General features: G+C 48.3%; 1 protein-coding gene across 3 annotated transcripts in view; it reads right to left on the bottom strand.

Moving 5' to 3' along the window:
* Nucleotides 1-22,685, bottom strand: part of HGSNAT (heparan-alpha-glucosaminide N-acetyltransferase) — an 86,853-nt gene that overhangs the window by 39,046 nt on the left and 25,122 nt on the right. For all 3 annotated transcript variants that reach the window (XM_053463367.1, XM_053463377.1, XM_053463384.1), the window contains one exon: nucleotides 10,336-10,457. In XM_053463367.1, coding sequence (XP_053319342.1) covers nucleotides 10,336-10,457 — 122 coding nt within the window. The remainder of the gene's footprint in view (nucleotides 1-10,335; nucleotides 10,458-22,685) is intronic.

Below are 22,685 nucleotides of genomic sequence, written 5' to 3'. Positions count from 1 at the left end.
GTGTGTGTGTGAGAGAGAGACTGCTAGAGTCTCTGTGTGTGTGAGAGAAAGACTGCCAGAGTCTCTGTGTGTGTGTGTGTGAGAGAGAGAGACTGCCAGAGTCTCTGTGTTTATGTGAGACAGACTGCCAGAGTCTGTGTGTGTGTGAGAGACAGACTGCCAGAGTCTGTGTGTGTGTGAGACAGACTGCCAGAGTCTATGTGTGTGTGTGAGACAGACTGCCAGAGTCTGTGTGTGTGTGTGTGTGAGACAAACGGCCAGAGTCTCTGTGTGTGTGAGAGACTGCCAGAGTCTCTGTGTGTGTGAGAGACTGCCAGAGTCTCTGTGTGTGTGAGAGACTGCCAGAGTCTCTGTGTGTGTGAGAGACTGCCAGAGTCTCTGTGTGTGTGAGAGACTGCCAGGGTCTGTGTGTGTGACAAACTGCCAGAGTCTCTGTGTGTGTGTGTGTGCGTAACAAACTGCCAGAGTCTGTGTGTGTGTGTGTGTGTGTGTGTGTGTGTGTGTGTGTGTGCGAGACAAACTGCCAGATTCTGTGTGTGTGTGAGAGACTGCCAGAGTCTCTGTGTGTGTGAGAGACTGCCAGGATCTCTGTGTGTGTGAGAGACTGCCAGGGTCTCTGTGTGTGTGAGAGACTGCCAAAGTCTCTGTGTGTGTGAGAGAGACTGCCAGAGTCTGTGTGTGTGTGAGACTGCCAAAGTCTCTGTGTGTGTGTGTGTGTGTGTGAGACTGCCAAAGTCTGTGTGTGTGAGAGACTGCCAGAGTCTCTGTGTGTGTGTGTGAGAGACTGCCAGGGTCTCTGTGTGTGTGTGAGAGACTGCCAAAGTCTGTGTGTGTGTGTGTGAGACTGCCAAAGTCTGTGTGTGTGAGGCTGCCAGAGTCTCTGTGTGTGTGAGAGAGACTGCCAGAGTCTGTGTGTGTGTGTGTGTGTGAGAGACAGACTGCCAGAGTCTCTGTGTGCGTGTGTGTGAGAGAGAGAGAGAGAGAGACTGCCAGCGTCTGTGTGTGTGAGAGACTGCCAGAGTCTATCTGTGTGTGTGTGAGAGACAGACTGCCAGAGTCTGTGTGTGTGTGTGTGTGTGTGAGAGAGAGACTGCTAGAGTCTCTCTGTGTGTGAGAGAAAGACTGCCAGAGTCTCTGTGTGTGTGTGTGTGTGTGTGTGTGTGTGTGTGAGAGAGAGACTGCCAGAGTCTCTGTGTTTATCTGAGACAGACTGCCAGAGTCTGTGTGTGTGTGTGAGACAGACTGCCAGAGTCTGTGTGTGTGTGTGTGTGTGTGTGTGTGTGTGAGACAAACTGCCAGAGTCTGTGTGTGTGTGAGAGACAGACTGCCAGAGTCTATGTGTGTGTGTGAGACAGACTGCCAGAGTATGTGTGTGTGTGTGTGTGAGACAAACGGCCAGAGTCTCTGTGTGTGTGAGAGACTGCCAGAGTCTCTGTGTGTGTGAGAGACTGCCAGAGTCTCTGTGTGTGTGAGAGACTGCCAGGGTCTATGTGTGTGACAAACTGCCAGAGTCTGTGTGTGTGTGTGTGTGTCAAACTGCCAGAGTCTGTGTGTGTGTGTGTGAGAGACAAACTGCCAAATTCTGTGTGTGTGTGAGAGACTGCCAGAGTCTGTGTGTGTGTGAGAGACTGCCAGGGTCTGTGTGTGTGTGAGAAACTGCCAGGGTCTCTGTGTGTGTGAGAGACTGCCAGAGTCTCTGTGTGTGTGAGAGAGACTGCCAGAGTCTGTGTGTGTGTGAGAGACTGCCAGGGTCTATGTGTGTGACAAACTGCCAGAGTCTGTGTGTGTGTGTGTGTGTGTGTCAAACTGCCAGAGTCTGTGTGTGTGTGAGAGACAAACTGCAAAATTCTGTGTGTGTGTGAGAGACTGCCAGAGTCTGTGTGTGTGTGAGAGACTGCCAGGGTCTGTGTGTGTGTGAGAAACTGCCAGGGTCTCTGTGTGTGTGAGAGACTGCCAGAGTCTCTGTGTGTGTAAGAGAGACTGCCAGAGTCTGTGTGTGTGTGTATGTGAGAGACAGACTGCCAGAGTCTCTGTGTGCGTGTGTGTGAGAGACAGACTGCCAGAGTCTCTGTGTGCGTGTGTGTGAAAGAGAGAGAGAGAGAGACTGCCAGCGTCTGTGTGTGTGAGAGACTGCCAGAGTCTATCTGTGTGTGTGTGAGACAGACTGCCAGAGTCTGTGTGTGTGTGTGTGAGAGACAGACTGCCAGAGTCTGTGTGTGTGTGTGTGTGTGTGTGAGAGAGAGAGACTGCTAGAGTCTCTGTGTGTGTGAGAGAAAGACTGCCAGAGTCTCTGTGTGTGTGTGTGTGTGAGAGAGAGAGAGACTGCCAGAGTCTCTGTGTTTATGTGAGACAGACTGCCAGAGTCTGTGTGTGTGTGTGAGACAGACTGCCAGAGTCTGTGTGTGTGTGTGTGTGTGAGACAAACTGCCAGAGTCTGTGTGTGTGTGTGTGTGTGTGTGAGAGACAGACTGCCAGAGTCTGTGTGTGTGTGAGAGACAGACTGCCAGAGTCTATGTGTGTGTGTGTGTGAGACAAATGGCCAGAGTCTCTGTGTGTGTCAGAGACTGCCAGAGTCTCTGTGTGTGTGAGAGACTGCCAGAGTCTCTGTGTGTGTGAGAGACTGCCAGGGTCTATGTGTGTGACAAACTGCCAGAGTCTGTGTGTGTGTGTGTGTGTGTGTCAAACTGCCAGAGTCTGTGTGTGTGTGTGTGAGAGACAAACTGCCAAATTCTGTGTGTGTGTGAGAGACTGCCAGAGTCTGTGTGTGTGTGAGAGACTGCCAGAGTCTCTGTGTGTGTGAGAGACTGCCAGGGTCTGTGTGTGTGTGAGAGACTGCCAGGGTCTCTGTGTGTGTGAGAGACTGCCAGGGTCTCTGTGTGTGTGTGTGAGAGACTGCCAGGGTCTCTGTGTGTGTGAGAGAGACTGCCAAAGTCTATGTGTGTGTGTGAGACTGCCAAAGTCTGTGTGTGAGAGACTGCCAGAGTCTGTGTGTGTGTGAGAGACTGCCAGAGTCTGCGTGTGTGTACTGCCATAGTCTGCGTGTGTGAGAGAGACTGCCATAGTCTGCGTGTGTGAGAGAGACTGCCATAGTCTGCGTGTGTGAGAGAGACTGCCAGAGTCTGTGTGTGAGAGAGACTGCCAGAGTCTGTGTGTGTGAGAGAGACTGCCAGAGTCTGTGTGTGTGTGTGAGTGTGTGAGAGACTGCCTGAGCCTGTGTATGTGTGTGTGTGAGAGAGAGACTGCCAGAGTCTGTGTGTGTGTGTGTGTGTGTGTGTGAAACAGACTGCCAGAGCCTGTGTGTGTGTGTGTGAGACACTGCCAGAGTCTCTGTGTTTGTGTGTGAGAGACTGCCAGAGTCTCTGTGTGTGTGAGAGACTGCCAGAGTCTGTGTGTGTGTGTGAGAGACTGCCAGAGTCTGTGTGTGTGAGAGAGACTGCCCGAGCCTCTCTCTGTGTGTGTGTGTGTGTGTGAGAGAGACTGTCAGAGTCTGTGGATGTGTGTGTGTGAGAGAGACTTCCTGAGTCTGTGTGTGTTTGAGACTGCCAGAGTCTCTGTGTGTGTGTGTGTGTGAGAGAGACTGCCTGAGCCTGTGTGTGTGTGTGAGAGAGAGACTGCCTAAGTCTGTGTGTGTTTGAGACTGCCAGAGTCTCTGTGTGTGTGTGTGTGTGTGTGTGTGTGTGTGAGAGACTGCCAGAGTCTGTGGATGTGTGTGAGAGAGACTGCCAGAGTCTGTGGATGTGTGTGAGAGAGACTGCCTGACTCCGTGGATGTGTGTGTGAGACTGTCAGAGTCTCTCTGTGTGTGAGAGAGACTGCCAGGGTCTCTCGGTGTGTGTGAGAGACTGCCAGAGTCTGTGGATGTGTGTGAGAGACTGCCAGAGTATGTGGATGTGTGTGAGAGACTGCCAGAGTCTGTGGATGTGTGTGAGAGAGACTGCCAGAGTCTGTGGATGTGTGTGATAGAGACTGCCTGACTCTGTGAATGTGTGTGAGAGTCTTTGTGTGTGTGTGTGTGTGAGAGAGAATGCCAGAGTCTGTGTGTGTGAGAGAGACTGCCAGAGTCTGTGTGTGTGTGTGTGTGTGAGAGACTGCCAGAGTCTTTGTGTGTGTGTGTGAGACAGACTGCCAGAGTCTGTGTGTGTGTGTGAGAGAGACTGCCTGAGCCTGTGTGTGTGTGAGAGAGATTGCCAGAGTCTGTGTGTGTGTGTGTGTGAGAGAGACTGCCATAGTCTGCGTGTGTGAGAGAGACTGCCATAGTCTGCGTGTGTGAGAGAGACTGCTAGAGTCTGCGTGTGTGAGAGAGACTGCCAGAATCTGCGTGTGTGAGAGAGACTGCCAGAATCTGCGTGTGTGAGAGAGACTGCCAGAGTCTGTGTGTGTGAGAGAGACTGCCAGAGTCTGTGTGTGTGTGTGAGTGTGTGAGAGACTGCCTGAGCCTGTGTATGTGTGTGTGTGAGAGAGAGACTGCCAGAGTCTGTGTGTGTGTGTGTGTGTGAAACAGACTGCCAGAGCCTGTGTGTGTGTGTGTGAGACACTGCCAGAGTCTCTGTGTGTGCGAGAGACTGCCAGAGTCTCTGTGTGTGTGAGAGACTGCCAGAGTCTGTGTGTGTGTGTGAGAGACTGCCAGAGTCTGTGTGTGTGTGAGAGAGACTGCCCGAGCCTCTCTCTGTGTGTGTGTGTGTGTGTGTGTGTGAGAGAGACTGTCAGAGTCTGTGGATGTGTGTGTGTGAGAGAGACTTCCTGAGTCTGTGTGTGTTTGAGACTGCCAGAGTCTCTGTGTGTGTGTGTGTGAGAGAGACTGCCTGAGCCTGTGTGTGTGTGTGAGAGAGAGACTGCCTAAGTCTGTGTGTGTTTGAGACTGCCAGAGTCTCTGTGTGTGTGTGTGTGTGTGAGAGACTGCCAGAGTCTCTGTGTGTGTCAGAGACTGCCAGAGTCTCTGTGTGTGTGAGAGACTGCCAGAGTCTCTGTGTGTGTGAGAGACTGCCAGGGTCTATGTGTGTGACAAACTGCCAGAGTCTGTGTGTGTGTGTGTGTGTGTGTCAAACTGCCAGAGTCTGTGTGTGTGTGTGTGAGAGACAAACTGCCAAATTCTGTGTGTGTGTGAGAGACTGCCAGAGTCTGTGTGTGTGTGAGAGACTGCCAGAGTCTCTGTGTGTGTGAGAGACTGCCAGGGTCTGTGTGTGTGTGAGAGACTGCCAGGGTCTCTGTGTGTGTGAGAGACTGCCAGGGTCTCTGTGTGTGTGTGTGTGAGACTGCCAGGGTCTCTGTGTGTGTGAGAGAGACTGCCAAAGTCTATGTGTGTGTGTGAGACTGCCAAAGTCTGTGTGTGAGAGACTGCCAGAGTCTGTGTGTGTGTGAGAGACTGCCAGAGTCTGCGTGTGTGTACTGCCATAGTCTGCGTGTGTGAGAGAGACTGCCATAGTCTGCGTGTGTGAGAGAGACTGCCATAGTCTGCGTGTGTGAGAGAGACTGCCAGAGTCTGTGTGTGAGAGAGACTGCCAGAGTCTGTGTGTGTGAGAGAGACTGCCAGAGTCTGTGTGTGTGTGTGAGTGTGTGAGAGACTGCCTGAGCCTGTGTATGTGTGTGTGTGAGAGAGAGACTGCCAGAGTCTGTGTGTGTGTGTGTGTGTGTGAAACAGACTGCCAGAGCCTGTGTGTGTGTGTGTGAGACACTGCCAGAGTCTCTGTGTTTGTGTGTGAGAGACTGCCAGAGTCTCTGTGTGTGTGAGAGACTGCCAGAGTCTGTGTGTGTGTGTGAGAGACTGCCAGAGTCTGTGTGTGTGAGAGAGACTGCCCGAGCCTCTCTCTGTGTGTGTGTGTGTGTGTGTGTGTGTGTGTGAGAGAGACTGTCAGAGTCTGTGGATGTGTGTGTGTGAGAGAGACTTCCTGAGTCTGTGTGTGTTTGAGACTGCCAGAGTCTCTGTGTGTGTGTGTGTGTGAGAGAGACTGCCTGAGCCTGTGTGTGTGTGTGAGAGAGAGACTGCCTAAGTCTGTGTGTGTTTGAGACTGCCAGAGTCTCTGTGTGTGTGTGTGTGTGTGTGAGAGAGACTGCCAGAGTCTGTGGATGTGTGTGAGAGAGACTGCCAGAGTCTGTGGATGTGTGTGAGAGAGACTGCCTGACTCCGTGGATGTGTGTGTGAGACTGTCAGAGTCTCTCTGTGTGTGAGAGAGACTGCCAGGGTCTCTCGGTGTGTGTGAGAGAATGCCAGAGTCTGTGTGTGTGAGAGAGACTGCCAGAGTCTGTGTGTGTGTGTGTGTGTGAGAGACTGCCAGAGTCTTTGTGTGTGTGTGTGAGACAGACTGCCAGAGTCTGTGTGTGTGTGTGAGAGAGACTGCCTGAGCCTGTGTGTGTGTGAGAGAGATTGCCAGAGTCTGTGTGTGTGTGTGTGAGAGAGACTGCCATAGTCTGCGTGTGTGAGAGAGACTGCCATAGTCTGCGTGTGTGAGAGAGACTGCTAGAGTCTGCGTGTGTGAGAGAGACTGCCAGAATCTGCGTGTGTGAGAGAGACTGCCAGAATCTGCGTGTGTGAGAGAGACTGCCAGAGTCTGTGTGTGAGAGAGACTGCCAGAGTCTGTGTGTGTGAGAGAGACTGCCAGAGTCTGTGTGTGTGTGTGAGTGTGTGAGAGACTGCCTGAGCCTGTGTATGTGTGTGTGTGAGAGAGAGACTGCCAGAGTCTGTGTGTGTGTGTGTGTGTGAAACAGACTGCCAGAGCCTGTGTGTGTGTGTGTGAGACACTGCCAGAGTCTCTGTGTTTGTGTGCGAGAGACTGCCAGAGTCTCTGTGTGTGTGAGAGACTGCCAGAGTCTGTGTGTGTGTGTGAGAGACTGCCAGAGTCTGTGTGTGTGTGAGAGAGACTGCCCGAGCCTCTCTCTGTGTGTGTGTGTGTGTGTGTGTGTGTGTGAGAGAGACTGTCAGAGTCTGTGGATGTGTGTGTGTGAGAGAGACTTCCTGAGTCTGTGTGTGTTTGAGACTGCCAGAGTCTCTGTGTGTGTGTGTGTGAGAGAGACTGCCTGAGCCTGTGTGTGTGTGTGAGAGAGAGACTGCCTAAGTCTGTGTGTGTTTGAGACTGCCAGAGTCTCTGTGTGTGTGTGTGTGTGTGAGAGACTGCCAGAGTCTGTGGATGTGTGTGAGAGAGACTGCCAGAGTCTGTGGATGTGTGTGAGAGAGACTGCCAGAGTCTGTGGATGTGTGTGAGAGAGACTGCCAGAGTCTGTGGATGTGTGTGTGAGACTGCCAGAGTCTCTCTGTGTGTGAGAGAGACTGCCAGGGTCTCTCGGTGTGTGTGAGAGACTGCCAGAGTATGTGGATGTGTGTGAGAGACTGCCAGAGTATGTGGATGTGTGTGAGAGACTGCCAGAGTCTGTGGATGTGTGTGAGAGAGACTGCCAGAGTCTGTGGATGTGTGTGATAGAGACTGCCTGACTCTGTGAATGTGTGTGAGAGTCTTTGTGTGTGTGTGTGTGTGAGAGAGAATGCCAGAGTCTGTGTGTGTGAGAGAGACTGCCAGAGTCTGTGTGTGTGTGTGTGTGTGTGTTTGAGACTGCCAGAGTCTGTGTGTGTGTGTGTGTGTGTGTGAGAGAGAGAGATAGACTGGCAGAGTCTGTGTGTGTGTGTGAGAGACTGCCAGAGTCTGTGTGTGAGAGAGACTGCCAGAGTCTGTGTGTGTGTGTGTAAGAGAGAGACTGCCAGAGTCTGTGGATGTGTGTGTGTGTGAGACTGCCTGAGTCTGTGTATGTGTGAGACTGCCTGAGTCTGTGTGTGTGTGCGAGACTGCCTTAGTCTGTGTGTGTGTGAGACTGCCTGAGTCTGTGTGTGAGAGACTGCCTGAGTCTGTGTGTGTGTGAGAGACTGCCTGAGTCTGTGTGTGAGAGACTGCCTGAGTGTCTGTGTGTGTGAGAGAGACTGTGTGTGTGAGTGAAATTGAATCCCACTACTGGATATACCTAAAGTTATTAAAACAGCTTCAAAGTTTTCTGGTCAAACTGTTGGTGGACTAATTTTACCAGTCACTATTGGCACAAGTAGTTCCAGAAGACCACAACAAGGTAGCGTCGAAAATTCAGTCAACTACAGCCCAGTAAGACTTATGTAAGCAGTTGGCAAGTTATTGAAAACAATGCTAAAAGGACACAATTGTTAAATATCCGGTTTGTAAATTGTTTACATGATCAGAAACAGTTTGGGTTAACTACAGGGAGATCCTGTCAGACTAACTTAACTTATTGTTTTAACTGGCTAACTAAGATAACAGACCAGGGAGGATCTGTTAGATTTCAGTAAGGCATTCGACACTGCCCCCCATAGAAAACTTATAAATAACTTGCAGTTTTGGGGATTAGATGAATGGATAAGGCTGTGACAGAACCCTCCATCACTGGGGTCCCTGGAGAGGCCTGAGAGCCAGCCTCCTCCCTAGCGACTATGGGCCCAGGCCTTGTAGAGACTTCTGTGTGTGGATACAGGGGATCAGTCTGCTGATGTACCCCATGTTTCAGCACTCAGAGTCTCAGAACTGTAACGTCAGCTGGACATCCTGTGGTAGGAAGAAGGCTGATTATCTGTACATTGTTAATTGTATAGGTGTGAAGTGTTTCCCCTGTTATTGTGTGAGTTAGCCCTTGTCTTAAGACCCCCTGTAGGTATGACTTGGTGTCACTGCTGCATACCTAATTATCCATTACATAACAGGTAGCTGTTAATCCTGTGAGCTCCTGTTATCCCTGTGTCCTGGCCATTGTCTGTCTCAAGCCAATTATATGTCTATCGTCATTCCACGTCTACGTCCCCAGTTAATGTCATTATTTATGTCTCGTGTCATCCTGTCCTTCCCCCGGATATTGTGTTGCAGGATTTGATCTAATTACTTCCTTCCTGACATGGTAATTGGATCATGTGATATTTGTCTTGCCCCTTTTCTACTTGTGTATATATAGTTCTGTATTTGGCTTTAATAAAGGAGTCCTGTTTTCACCTCAACATGAGTGTTGCCTGATGTTTGGGGTGGGCTGTAGCCACGCTGTGTAGCTAAGCTTCGGATAGCCACAGTGCCAATGCGGCTTCGGTGCAGCGACGTCCCCCCTTCTATCTACAACGCTGGTTCTGCCTGGTGCTGAAGGGGTTACTTGTTGGTGTCCCGGCAGGAGGAAGCAACGTTTGGCGGGAGTACCCAGTCGGGGTACAGGTCGGTCCCGTCACAAAGGCAACGATTGATTATAGAACATTCTGCCTCCTGTCACTCAGAGGAAGTATTTTTATCAGTGATATTAGAGAAGTTTGTAATGGTAAGGTATGTCTATTTGTAGATGATAGAAAGGTCTGCCACAGGGTAGGTCATCCAAGTTAAACAGGTTATATGACAAATTACTTAAGTAAATTAGAAGAATTGGCCCAAGTGTGTTGATGAATGTAAAATAATGCACGTGGCACATAAAAATCAGAAATCAAGATATAACTGTCACAAAACTAGGGCTGCAGAAGACTGTATACACCGTTTGTGGTTTTCTCCTTTGTTTCTTCATTTCCTCTAGGAGTATAAATCACACCTTGATGTTAAAAACCCAGCAGATCATCATTTACTGTGCCCTGCGCATGACTGGGACCTGGTTTTATCACTAATCTTTAGGACCAGGGTTTACTCAGTCGCGGCTATGGAACTACAGCCCGGCTAGCGTACAGACTATTCCTGGGGAAGTTCCCAACGCTGTCCCTACGTCGGACCACAACAGTAATGAGATTTGGGGACCGGTCACATAACAAGATCCTGTAAAATGGTACCAAAATCGAACAGAAATACTACATCTTGATGTATAAGATCTCTAAAGAGATCTCTATCAATATTCAACAAAAAAACATAATAATAATAAAGCCCCTTATATCTCATTAGCTTAGCACTACATGTAAAAAGTATACCCCCCTCCTATACACTACCTCCCACACCTCTTAAGTCATAATTAGTAAAATACTCTATTGGGTACTATGTAAGGGATGGAACCTAAAAATATGTATGTAGGGTATGTCTGTAAACCGGGGATTTTGCCAGACACAAATTGGGTCATTGTTCATCAGTGACATTTAATGTGCATCAGAAAGTTTAAGAAAACATTTTCTTTTGTTTTTTTATATGTTTGCATGGTTTCAAATTACTTCTGAAAAACAGGATGGAAAGGATGTATAAATTGTAAGTAAAAGGGAATCTTAATTTAGTCCACATATGGTAAAAATGGCAAAAAAAGATATGGGACTTGATGTTACAAAAACCACTGGGACTGAAAACTCAAAATCCTGTCATGCCAATAAAGCTGATTTGATGAGAGAGAGATACAAAGAAATACATACGAAGGTAGCTGTAGCCTGGATTCTGGTTGATTACAATGCTGCACGTTACATTGGTGCTTTCAGAAAGGTTGAGCTTCACCCACAAGGAATAATTTCCATATTCACTAAATCTGTAGTGTATACTGTAAGAGAGGTAACATGACAAGTTTAGGTGAAATACCATTGGTAAATAAACTTTCAGTGGTTATAAAAAGTCTACACACCCCTGTTAAAATGCCAGGTTCTTGTGATGTTAAAGAATGAGACAAAGATAAATCATGTCAGATTTTTTTTCACCTTTAATGTGACATTATATATATATATATATATATATATATATATATATATACACACCGTATTTGCGCGATTATAAGACCAGGTTTTTTCACCTCGTCTTATAATCAGACCTCGACTAGGTCTGACTATGAGACTAAGATCCAGATCCCCCGCAGCGATGCAGGGGACCTGGATCCTCCTGTCTCACCCCCACCCACCCCACTTACCGGTACTTATGAGTCCCCGGTGCTTAGTCCGGGCAGCGCTGGACCGGACTAAGCTCTATGCGATTTGCGTAGAGCTCTACGCGATTCGCGTACACAACCTCCGCTGCAGCCGGGAGGAGGTGCGGTTAGCGGCAGCCGGCGGGGGTTGTCTGCGTCCATCGAGCAGACCTCCCCCGGCTGTCAGAGATCAGAGTTTCCCGTGATCTCTGACAGCTGGGGAAGGTCTGCGCGATGGACGCAGACAACCCCCGCCACTAACCGCACCTCCTTCCGGCTGCAGCGGAAGTTGTCTACGCAAATAGCGTAGAGCTCTACACGCTGCCCGGACTACGCACCGGGGACTCGGAAGCTCGGGTAAGTTTGAAGGAGGGAGGGGGAGTGTTAAATGGGGGGCATAAGGTATTTCTGGAGGCAGAGTGCTCTGTGAAATGCCTTTTAACCCCCTTAATGCCACTCTGCCTCCAGAAATGCCTTTTAACCCTCTATACGCTACTCTGCCTCCTGAAATGCCTTATAGCTCCCTATATGCCACTCTGCCCCATAATATGCCCTTTAACCCCCTAAATGCCAGAGTGGCATACAGGGGTATAAGGCAATTCTGGAAGCAGAGTGGCACATAAGGGGTCAAAAGGCATATCATGGGGCACAGTGGCATTTAGAGGGTTAAAAGGCATATAATGGGGCACAGTGGCATATAGGGGGTATAAGGCATTTCAGGGGAAGAGTGGCAAGCAGGGGCGGGCTGGGCCGGGGGACAATTGCCCCCCCAGGCCGCCCTGAATCCGGGACGGTGGGCTGGCCGGGCGACGAACATTCATAGTTAAAAACTAAGCGGCTGCCACCGGGACTGGCTGCCATGCCGGTAGCGTACCTGGTGGGGGGCGGTCCGCCTGGAGTGCCGCTCACTGAGGGGTGCCAGCACGCCTCCAAAAACGATGCAGGCGGCAACTGTGGCTGTGCGTCGGGACTTGATGTCAAATCCCGGCGCACAACACTGAAGCCACGCCCACTGTCTTCCGCACACCGGAAGGACAGGACACAGAAGAGGAAGAAGAAGAGGAAGAATGAAGAGGAGGAGGAAAAGTGACAGTGCCAGAGGAAAGGTAGGAAAATATTAGTAAGTGTGTGAGAGTGATGGGTGTTATGTTGTAGTTTATGATGAATGTTTGAGAATGAGGGTTTCAGATTGCATGGAAGTGTGGGGGGATAGCATGGCATAGGGAGGCTATCTAGGCATGAAAGGAGTGTGATTGCTGTTATAATTTTTTTTTCCGTCCAATAATTCAATAACAGTATTAATAGATATATATGGTTGCAAACAGCAATCACACGCCTATCATGCTAAGTCAGCCAGTACATGCTAGAACCTGGGCATGATAGGATTGTGATTGCTGTTAATTATATATATATCTATATATATTAATATTGTTATTGATTTTTTTTGTCTAATTTTGGTGTGTTACTTTTAATAAAGTATTTTAAACTTTTTTTTTTTTTCGGTTTTGGCCAAATTTATGCTGAATTTTCAGTTTAGGTCCAGAATTTTCATTTCGGTGCATCCCTACTATACACTAAGCCAGTCACTGAAGTGTTAGGCCTACACCACATCAATGTTTGGCTTAGTATATAGTGATAGGGGTTGTACTGCAGTATTGTCAGTGTCTGGCTCAATGTATAGGCACACATTGACGGTGGTACAGCATAATCCCTAAGTATATAATGATAACAGTTATGCTGTACCACCGTCAATGTGTGCCTCACTATATAATGATAACAATTTTGCTGTACCCCTGTCAATGTTTGCCTAACCATAGAAACTATGCAGTTTTAAAGTGTGTGTGTGTAGGGGGGGGTTTGCCACATACAGGATCTGCCACAGGTGCCAAATACTCTAGGTACGCCCCTGCATCATGCAGCACTCAGACCCAATGGCTATTCGTCCCACGTCTTAAAAGGGGTGGGATAAAGAGCTGAGGCACGGCTATTGGGCGGCGCGGTGCGTGCACGCCGGCCGCTTTAATTTCATTAGGCGCCGGTGGAGTGACTGCTATCAATGCAGCCGCTTTCGTGGCGCAATGGGCCACTTGAATAAACTTGCCCCCCAGGCCTCAGGCTGCCAGCCCATAACAGTGCATAACTGGGGGGGGGGCAGGTTGGAAAAAAAAAAGGAAATAAAAACAAAATATTTTTCTCAATCATAGCTTTTATTAAAAAAAAATTGTTCACATAGTTTACATGAATTAACATTTACTGGTAAAACTTTTTTCCTATAGGGTCGTCTTATATTCAGGCTTTTTCTTTTTTTTCATAAACTAATATTCAGATTTTGGGGGTGTGACGGGACCGACCTGTACCCCGACTGGGTACTCCCGCCAAACGTTGCTTCCTCCTGCCGGGACACCAACAAGTAACCCCTTCAGCACCAGGCAGAACCAGCATTGTAGATAGAAGGGGGGACGTCGCTGCACCGAAGCTGCATTGGCACTGTGGCTATCCGAAGCTTAGCTACACAGCGAGGCTACAGCCCACCCCAAACATCAGGCAACACTCATGTTGAGGTGAAAACAGGACTCAATTATTAAAACCAAAGACAGAGCTATATATACACAAGTAAGAAAAGGGGCAAGACAAATATCACATGATCTAATTACCATGGCAGGAAGGAAGTAATTAGATCAAATCCTGCAACACAATATCCGGGGGAAGGACAGGATGACACGAGACATAAATAATTACATTAACCGGGGACGTAGACGTGGAATGACGATAGACATATAATTGGCTTAACACAGACAATGGCCAGGACACAGAGATAACAGGAGCTCACAGGATTAACAGCTACCTGTTATGTAATTGATAATTAGGTATGCAGCAGTGACACCTAGTCATACCTACAGGGGGTCTTAAGACAAGGGCTAACACACAATAACAGGGAAAACACTTCACACCTATACAATCAACAATGCTAAGACAATCAGCCTTCTTCCTACCACAGGATGTCCAGCAGACGTTACAGTTCTGAGACTCTGAGTGCTAAAACATGGGGTACATCAGCAGACTGAACCCCTGTATCCACACACAGAAGTCTCTACAAGGCCCGGGCCAATAGTCGATAGGGAGGAGGCTGGCTCTCAGGCCTCTCCAGGGGCCCAGTGATGGAGGGTTCTGTCACACTTCTCCCCCTTCCAAATAGGACTGACACAGGAGGAAACCCCAAACGGGTTGACTCCGTAGTCAGTTAGTTCACTTAGCCCATCAATGCGCTCCCGAAACTGGTGCCCCAAATAATCTGCCCTTCCAAGAGCAGTACTCCCCCGCTCCACCTCTGACTCTCCAGAAAAATACAACTGCCGCTGTAGAGAAGTGCCTACAGCACCTTCTCTCTGGAATCTTCCCAGTCGCTGGGGAGTGATGATGCCTGCATCTTCTCCCTGGTGCTCCTGTTGCCACTGTGGTGATGGGTTGGCAGCGCCATCTCCCAGGTCATCTGTCTGCCGCTGGGGAGGAGGGACGACACCCTCAGCTCCCTCAGCTGGGATCTGCCGCTGGGGAGGGAGAACAGGTTCCTCCTCTCCCAGAGTTGTGAGCTGCTGCTGGGGAGACTGGCCGTCTGTGCCATCTCCTGTGCACTCACTTGGCCGCTGGGGAGGGATGCCACCTGCACCCCCTCCTTGAGGCTCCTTCTGTTGCTGGGAACATGGGCCGGCTGTGCCGTCTCCCGGGTCATCCGTCAGCCGCTGGGGAGGAGGGACCATACCCTCAGCTCCCTCAACTGGGATCTGCCGCTGGGAAGATGAGCCGGCTGCGCTGTCTCCCGGGTCATCCAACAGCGGCTGGGGAGGAGGGACGATACCCTCCACTCCCTCGTGCTCCTGCTGCCGCTGGGAAGATGGACCGGCTGCTGCATCTCCCTGGATTCCTGTTGCAGGTACAGGGCAGAAGCCAGGGGCTCTCCACCCTGTTGTCAGCGCTTCAGCTGGGGGGTATGGATCTGGGCGAACTACCCAGCATTTGGAGGACCCCGGTGTGAAGACCGCAGCCTCATCTACCCATCCTGGGTTAACATCCTCGTATGAACAGTCAACAAAATCCATGGACACTGGGGCATACTGCTGAACATGGTCGAACAACTCTTGATATGCCTGTTCCAGTTCCCATTCTTGTGTGACCAAATAATCCAGGTCAGCCCACAGCTCGGCCACATATGGGATAGCCTCTGCCCTGCGCTCCTGGATGTCTTCCCCCCAGCACTCCGATGTACTTCCGAAGTCGGGATCCTTTTCTATGCTTTCCAATAGTAGCCCCGGGCCGCCGAAGCACCTCCAACTCGGCCACCCATTCCTCTTTGGGCTGCTCTCCCAGCAACGGCATTCGTGCCTCCAGCTGGAACCAGTAAATGTCCTCGCTGGTTAGGAGGCACTTACCCTGGTATTCCTGTTCCCATTGCAGAGTCTCCCACCAGAGTTGCCGACGGATATGATCACTCCACCGCAGCTCGTCCTCAGCCGATACAGGTCCGTTGTGTTGGGCCCATGCCTCCTGCATACGCCATCTGAACTCCAGTTCCATAGCTGAGGATCCTAACGTTACTCCTACTCTGCCCGAAGGGTGACCAATCCTGGTGGTGGTTTGGATGTCCCGTTTGGAAGGAAACATCCCACCGCTGCCACCAATGTGACAGGACCGACCTGTACCCCGACTGGGTACTCCCGCCAAACGTTGCTTCCTCCTGCCGGGACACCAACAAGTAACCCCTTCAGCACCAGGCAGAACCAGCATTGTAGATAGAAGGGGGGACGTCGCTGCACCGAAGCTGCATTGGCACTGTGGCTATCCGAAGCTTAGCTACACAGTGAGGCTACAGCCCACCCCAAACATCAGGCAACACTCATGTTGAGGTGAAAACAGGACTCAATTATTAAAGCCAAAGACAGAGCTATATATACACAAGTAAGAAAAGGGGCAAGGCAAATATCACATGATCTAATTACCATGGCAGGAAGGAAGTAATTAGATCAAATCCTGCAACACAATATCCGGGGGAAGGACAGGATGACACGAGACATAAATAATGACATTAACCGGGGACGTAGACGTGGAATGACGATAGACATATAATTGTCTTAAGACAGACAATGGCCAGGACACAGAGATAACAGGAGCTCACAGGATTAACAGCTACCTGTTATGTAATTGATACTTAGGTATGCAGCAGTGACACCTAGTCATACCTACAGGGGGTCTTAAGACAAGGGCTAACACACAATAACAGGGGAAACACTTCACACCTATACAATCAACAATGCTAAGACAATCAGCCTTCTTCCTACCACAGGATGTCCAGCAGACGTTACAGTTCTGAGACATGGGGTACATCAGCAGACTGAACCCCTGTATCCACACACAGAAGTCTCTACAAGGCCTGGGCCCATAGTCGATAGGGAGGAGGCTGGCTCTCAGGCCTCTCCAGGGGCCCCAGTGATGGAGGGTTCTTTCACAGGGGGGTCGTCTTATAATCAGGGTCGTCTTATAATTGAGCAAATACGGTATATATATACATATACACAAATATATTTACCGTATTTGCTCAATTATAAGCAGCAGGGGTTGTCTGCGTCCATCGCGCAGACCTTCCCCGGCTGTCAGAGATCTCTCTGACAGTCGGGGAAGGTCTGCGCAATGGACACACACAACCCCCGCTGCTAGCCACACCTCCTTCCGGCTGTGGCGCAAGTTGTCTACGCGAATCGCGTAGAGCTCTACACGCTGCCCCGGCTGCATGACAGGGGAGTCATAAGCACCGGTATGTTTGGGGGGGGCAGGGGAGTGTTAAATGGGGGGGGCATAAGGCATTTCTGGAGACAGAGTGCTCTGTGAAATGCCTTTTAACCCCCTTAATACCACTCTGCGTCCAGAAGTGCCTTTTTAACGCTCTATACGCCACTCTGCCTCCTGAAATGCCTTAAACCTCCCAATATGCCACTCTGCCCAATAATATGCCTTTTAACCCCTTTAATGCCAGAGTGGCATATAGGGGTATAAGGCATTTCTGGAGGCAGAGTGGCACATAGGGGGTCAAAAGGCATATCATGGGGCACAGTGGCATATAGGGGGTATAAGGCATTTCTGGGGCAGATGTGCATCACTGGGGGGGGCAGGTTGGAAAATAGAAGGAAATAAAACCAAAATATTTTTCTCAATCATAGCTTTTATTAAAAAATATAGTTTACATGAATTAACATTTACTGGTAAAACTTTTTTCCTATAAGGTCCTCTTATATTAAGGCTTTTTCTTTTTTTCCTAAATTAATATTCAGATTTGGGGGGTCGTCTTATAATCAGGGTCGTCTTATAATCGAGCAAATACGGTATATATATATATATATTTTTTTTTTTTTCTTCCAACCCGAGCATACATCGCTATATATGACTAAAGACATTTTATTTTGTTCCAATAAACCTCTTTTAAATGCAGAACTGGCGGCTGCTGTTGTCAGTCATGGTATATTTTCAGTGCATTTCCCTGGACAGGTACCACACTGAGCAGATTCTTTCTGGCAATGCTATGAAGTCCCTAACTAAATAGACTTTTATAAGTTAGAAGGTCCAGCTAGGTTAGCTATTTCACAGTTTAGCATAAGGCACTGTGTAGGGCTACTTCTTCCCCCTGGTACGGAGTGCCACGTTTCCCCAAGCATCAGAGACTCTAAAGACTGTGGAGCTTGGACACAGATTTGGGGTTCCTGTATTTTGGGAGGGGGGTTATGTGTGGTGTTACTCTCCATCAGGTCAGGACTTACAGAACAGAGACCTCTGTGGCCGGTATTTGCACTAGGGCTGCAACTAACGATTATTTTAATAATCGCTTAGTTGGCCGATTATTTTTTCGATTAATCAGATAAAAAATGCAAATTTTTCTTTTATTTAAAATAATGTAATGAACAAAGTGGGTGTTAAAAAAAAGACAAACAAAAAAAAAGCAGAATAAAAATACTTAAAATTTAAACTTTCATCTCTTTATCACGATGGCATTTCTCTATTCTTATTTTACCGACATAATAATAAAAGCTACAAGAACCCAAACACAGTGTTTCTCAAACTAGATTTTAATACTTACATTATTAGTAAATATTAATTCATATGTTAACAATTTTTTCATATTTAATAAAAAAAACTATGAGAAAAAAGCCTTGTTTATATTTTCTTTTATTTGCAAAACTGCCCCCAGTTATGCACATCTGACCCCCAGATATGCCTTATACCTCCTATATGCCAGAGATGCCACTTTTCCCCCGATATAAGGAGTATTCCTTATATGCCAGTGATATGCAAATGAGCCCCCTGATATACCCTATACCCCCAGATATGTCTTATGCCCCCCTGATATGCCCAATATTGATATGCCTTATGCCTCCTATATGCCTTATAACTTCTTATATGCCACTCTGCACCTCAGATATATCTTATACCTTCCAATATGTCACTCGCCCCCCATTTATGCCTTATACTTCCCTATATGCCACTGTGCACCCTGATATGCCACTTTGCCCCCCATAAATGCCCTACACCACCCTGAAATTCATTATACTTCCTGATTCACCGCTCTGCCTCCCCCAGATATGACACACTGAAATTCATTATAACCCCCATACACCACTCTACCTCCCCCATACACCACTCTAACTCTCCCAGATATGCCACTCTGCCTCCCTGAAATTCATTACATCCCCATACACCACTCTGCTACCCTGAAATTCATTATACCCCCATACACCACTCTGCCTCTCTCCCCGACTCCCATACACCACGCTGCCACTCTCCCCCCCTGACTCCCATACACCACTCTGCCTCTCCCCCCCTGACTCCCATACACCACTCTGCCTCTCCCCCCCGACTCCCATACACCACTCTGCCACTCTCCCTCCGACTCCCATACACCACTCTGCCACTCTTCCTCCGACTCCCATACACCACTCTGCCTCTCTCCCCCGACTCCCTGGTGTCTTGTGAACCTCCGTTGCTGGCTGGCACTTTCACCGGAGCTTCATAGAAGCTGTCTGTGCACATCGCGCAGACCCCCACCAGCTGAAAGAGAGGATGAACTTCTGCAGGAGACCTGGATTCTCCTCTCTATCAGCTGGTGGGGGTCTGCACGATGTGCACAGACAGCCTCCGTCACTCCCCTTCACTTCCGCTGGGGCTTCTACGATGGACCTACGATGAAGGTCATATGATGCTGGTGCTGCATCGTAGAAGCTCCAGCGGAAGTGGAGGGGAGAGGCGGAGGTTGTTTGTGTGCGCATCGCACGGACACAAACCGGCTCACAGTGAGGGGAATCCAGGTCCCCTGCAGCACTGCGGGGGATCTGGATTCAAGTGTTATAATCCGCTCTCTGAGGTCGGATTATAGAAGGAGAGGAGTTTTTCAGAGCATTTGCTCTGAAAAAAAACTTTTTATAAATCGATAAAAATCGATTCGACTAATCGATAATGAAAATCGTTGACAACGATTTTCATTATCGATTAGTTGTTGCTGCCCTTATTTGCACCTGGATCTGACATCCAGCAGGTTTCAACCAGAAGTCAGGGAACCGCCCGTGTTTACCTTCCTCCCCACAGACTACAATAGCGACCCCCTACTGGGCTGAGTGCAAACACTGAGCCACGTGCAACAGAGGAACTGATGGGTGTGACGGGACCGACCTGTACCCCGACTGGGTACTCCCGCCAAACGTTGCTTCCTCCTGACGGGACACCAACAAGTAACCCCTTCAGCGCCAGGCAGAACCAGCGTTGTAGATAGAAGGGGGGGGCGTCGCTGCACCGAAGCTGCATTGGCACTGTGGCTATCCGAAGCTTAACTACACAGCGTGGCTACAGCCCACCCCAAACATGCAACACTCATGTTGAGGTGAAAACAGGACTCCTTTATTAAAGCCAAATACAGAGCTATATATACACAAGTAGAAAAGGGGCAAGACAAATACCACATGATCTAATTACCATGTCAGGAAGGAAGTAATTAGATCAAATCCTGCAACACAATATCCGGGGGAAGGACAGGATGACACGAGACATAAATAATTACATTAACTGGGGAGGTAGACGTGGAATCACGATAGACATATAATTGGCTTGAGACAGACAATGGCCAGGACACAGGGATAACAGGAGCTCACAGGATTAACAGCTACCTACAGGGGGTCTTAAGACAACGGCTAACACACAATAACAGGGGAAACACTTCACACCTATACAATTAACAATGCTAAGACAATCAACCTTCTTCCTACCACAGGATGTCCAGCTGACGTTACAGTTTTGAGACACTGAGTGCTAAAACATGGGGAACATCAGCAGAAACTGAACTCCTGTATTCACACACAGAAGTCTCTACAAGGCCTGGGCCCATAGTCGATAGGGAGGAGGCTGGCTCTCAGGCCTCTCCAGGGGCCCCAGTGATGGAGGGTTCTGTCACAATGGGAAACTTTGTGTGGTTTGCTATGTCTATTGTATGTAAATCACCCCTTGTACTGTTTAAATACAGTCACACTGTGTAGCTCAGCTTCAGCTAGCCACAGTGCTGGTGCAGCGGCATCCCCCCTTCTGGCGCTGAAGGGGTTAATCGCTGGTGTCCCAGCAGGAGGAAGAAACGTTTGGCGGGAGTACCCAGTCTGGGTACAGGGCGTCCCATCACAAAAATATACCAAAGTTATAGAAGTTATCGGTTGCCAGATTGCTTTATAAGGGTATCTTTATAAGTGTTTATTGAGGGTACCAGGTGAGATTTTACCCTTGGACACAGGTTCACATCCATGTAATGCTGTTCATGCTGCGCTACACCTTTAGAATCGTGATGGGAAGTTCGGATCAGTAAAGCGAATCGGATCATTTTGAGTCGTTCATTGAAATGATCCGATTCATGATCTGAATCTTCGGATCACTCAGTGTGACTCACAGAAGTTACCATTTCCCAGTCCTTCCCTGCAGTCACACTGACGATTGGCCTCCCCCTTTCATTAGAGTCAATGAACCCTCCTGCCTGCCTGCCTACTCTAGTGATGTCACTGAAGGCAGAGAGTTGTTCAGAGAATCATTCAGAGATTCGAATCTTATAGAGATTTGAATCATTCAGAGAATTATTCAGAGAACATCACTGACACCATGCTTTTATAAATAAATACATTAATAATCTTCACTGCTCCCAGAATTTAGATTCCCCTTAGTTTGCCCACCTTTACCTCTAACTGCACCTTAAGTTTATTAAATTAATTAAATTAACCCTCAGTCCTCAGCATTAAATTAACCCTGAAGACCCCATCAACCACAACTGCCCCTAAATTAAACACTAAAGACCCCATCAACCATACACATTTCTTAGGTAATTTATCTGGAGTACATGCAATTCATTTAAGGGTCGTTATGGTTGATGGGGTGTTAACGGTTAATTTAGGGGCACTTATGGTTAATGGGGTCTTTAGGGTTAATTTAATGAGGACTGAGGGTTAATTTAATAAAGTTAACGGAAGGTGCAGTTAGAGGTAAAGGGGGGAAAACTAAGGGGGTTTCTAAATCCTGGGGGCAGTGAAGATTATTAATGTATTTATTTATAACATTATTGCATCAGTGAGATTCTCTGAATCTTTAACCCCTTGATGACAATTGCCGGTCCGGGCACGTCACCGAAAATCAGGTCGTTAACGACAATTGACGTGCCAGGACCGGCACGTCTTTAAACGGGTGCAGAAAGCGATCTATTTTTGCTTTCTGCACCTAAACGGCGTTGCTGTAATGCCTCGACCTCGAGGCATTCAGCAACGCCATGATCGGCAAAAAGGGGCCATCTCTGGCCCCTCCCCGGGGCGTCAACATCCGCCATACTTTGTATGGCGGCGGACGCCCGTTTTAAAAGCGATCGCCTCCTAAACTTAAATGGTGTCGCTGGAATGCCTCGATCAGGAGGCATCCAGCGACACCAAACACTTACCTTGGGATGGACTGTGACCACTCCGGAGAGCGGTCACAGCCGCCGCTGCAGGTGATCTTCGCCATCAAGCAAGATGGCGGCAGCCCGGGAAAAAAAACAATAAAGACGAAAAAGCTCGCTAGATGGTCTCCAGACCCTCTAGAGAACTCTGGCTCCACTTGCAGGTTGAATACAGGTACTGCATTCAACCATGCAAGTCAATGGAGCCAAGCTTTCTAATCACAGTGTGATTAGTAAAAAATTAAAAAATAAAATAAAATTAATAATAATTAGAAAAAAATAGTAAAAAAACAGTAAAATGTAAAAATAATTTCCCACTGATGTCACTATCTGGGGAACCTTCAAGTTGAAAAAAAATTTAAATTTTTTTTTTAAAAAAAAAAGGCAAAAAAACCCACAAAATATATATAGAAAAAATATATTTTTGTGAGCAAGTCCTAAAATTAGCATATTAGCTTAAAACAATTCTGGCATATGGGGTGTCTACTTTTAAAAAATGTATGATTTGATGGGGTAAATTGAATTGGCCGGGTTCAACAATGTCCCAAATAACACGGGGGGAAGGATGGCCACACATCTAATTTCCAATTAGAAAAATGAACACGTACCAAATGTGGCCTTTTAGTTCCCCCAAAAAATGACAAACCTATGCATGTGGGGTATCACTGCGCTCAGGAGATGTTGCTGAACAAATATTGGGGTGTAGTGTGACAGCGGCATTAACCAGGAGATGTAAATTCATACATAAAGTAGGTGTGTGGGGGGAAAAAATACTACTGTAAACTTTGAAAAAATTCTGGTGGTAAAATGTGTGCATGCAAAGAGTTAAAATACTAGCATTTGAAATACCCTGGGGTGTCTAGTTTTCAAAAATATATGGC

Source organism: Spea bombifrons, chromosome 1 (assembly GCF_027358695.1).
Source record: "Spea bombifrons isolate aSpeBom1 chromosome 1, aSpeBom1.2.pri, whole genome shotgun sequence".
NCBI classification, from domain to species: Eukaryota; Metazoa; Chordata; class Amphibia; order Anura; family Pelobatidae; genus Spea; species Spea bombifrons.
The sequence above is the reverse complement of the archived record's forward strand: the minus strand, read 5'-3'. Positions and strand labels throughout refer to the sequence as shown.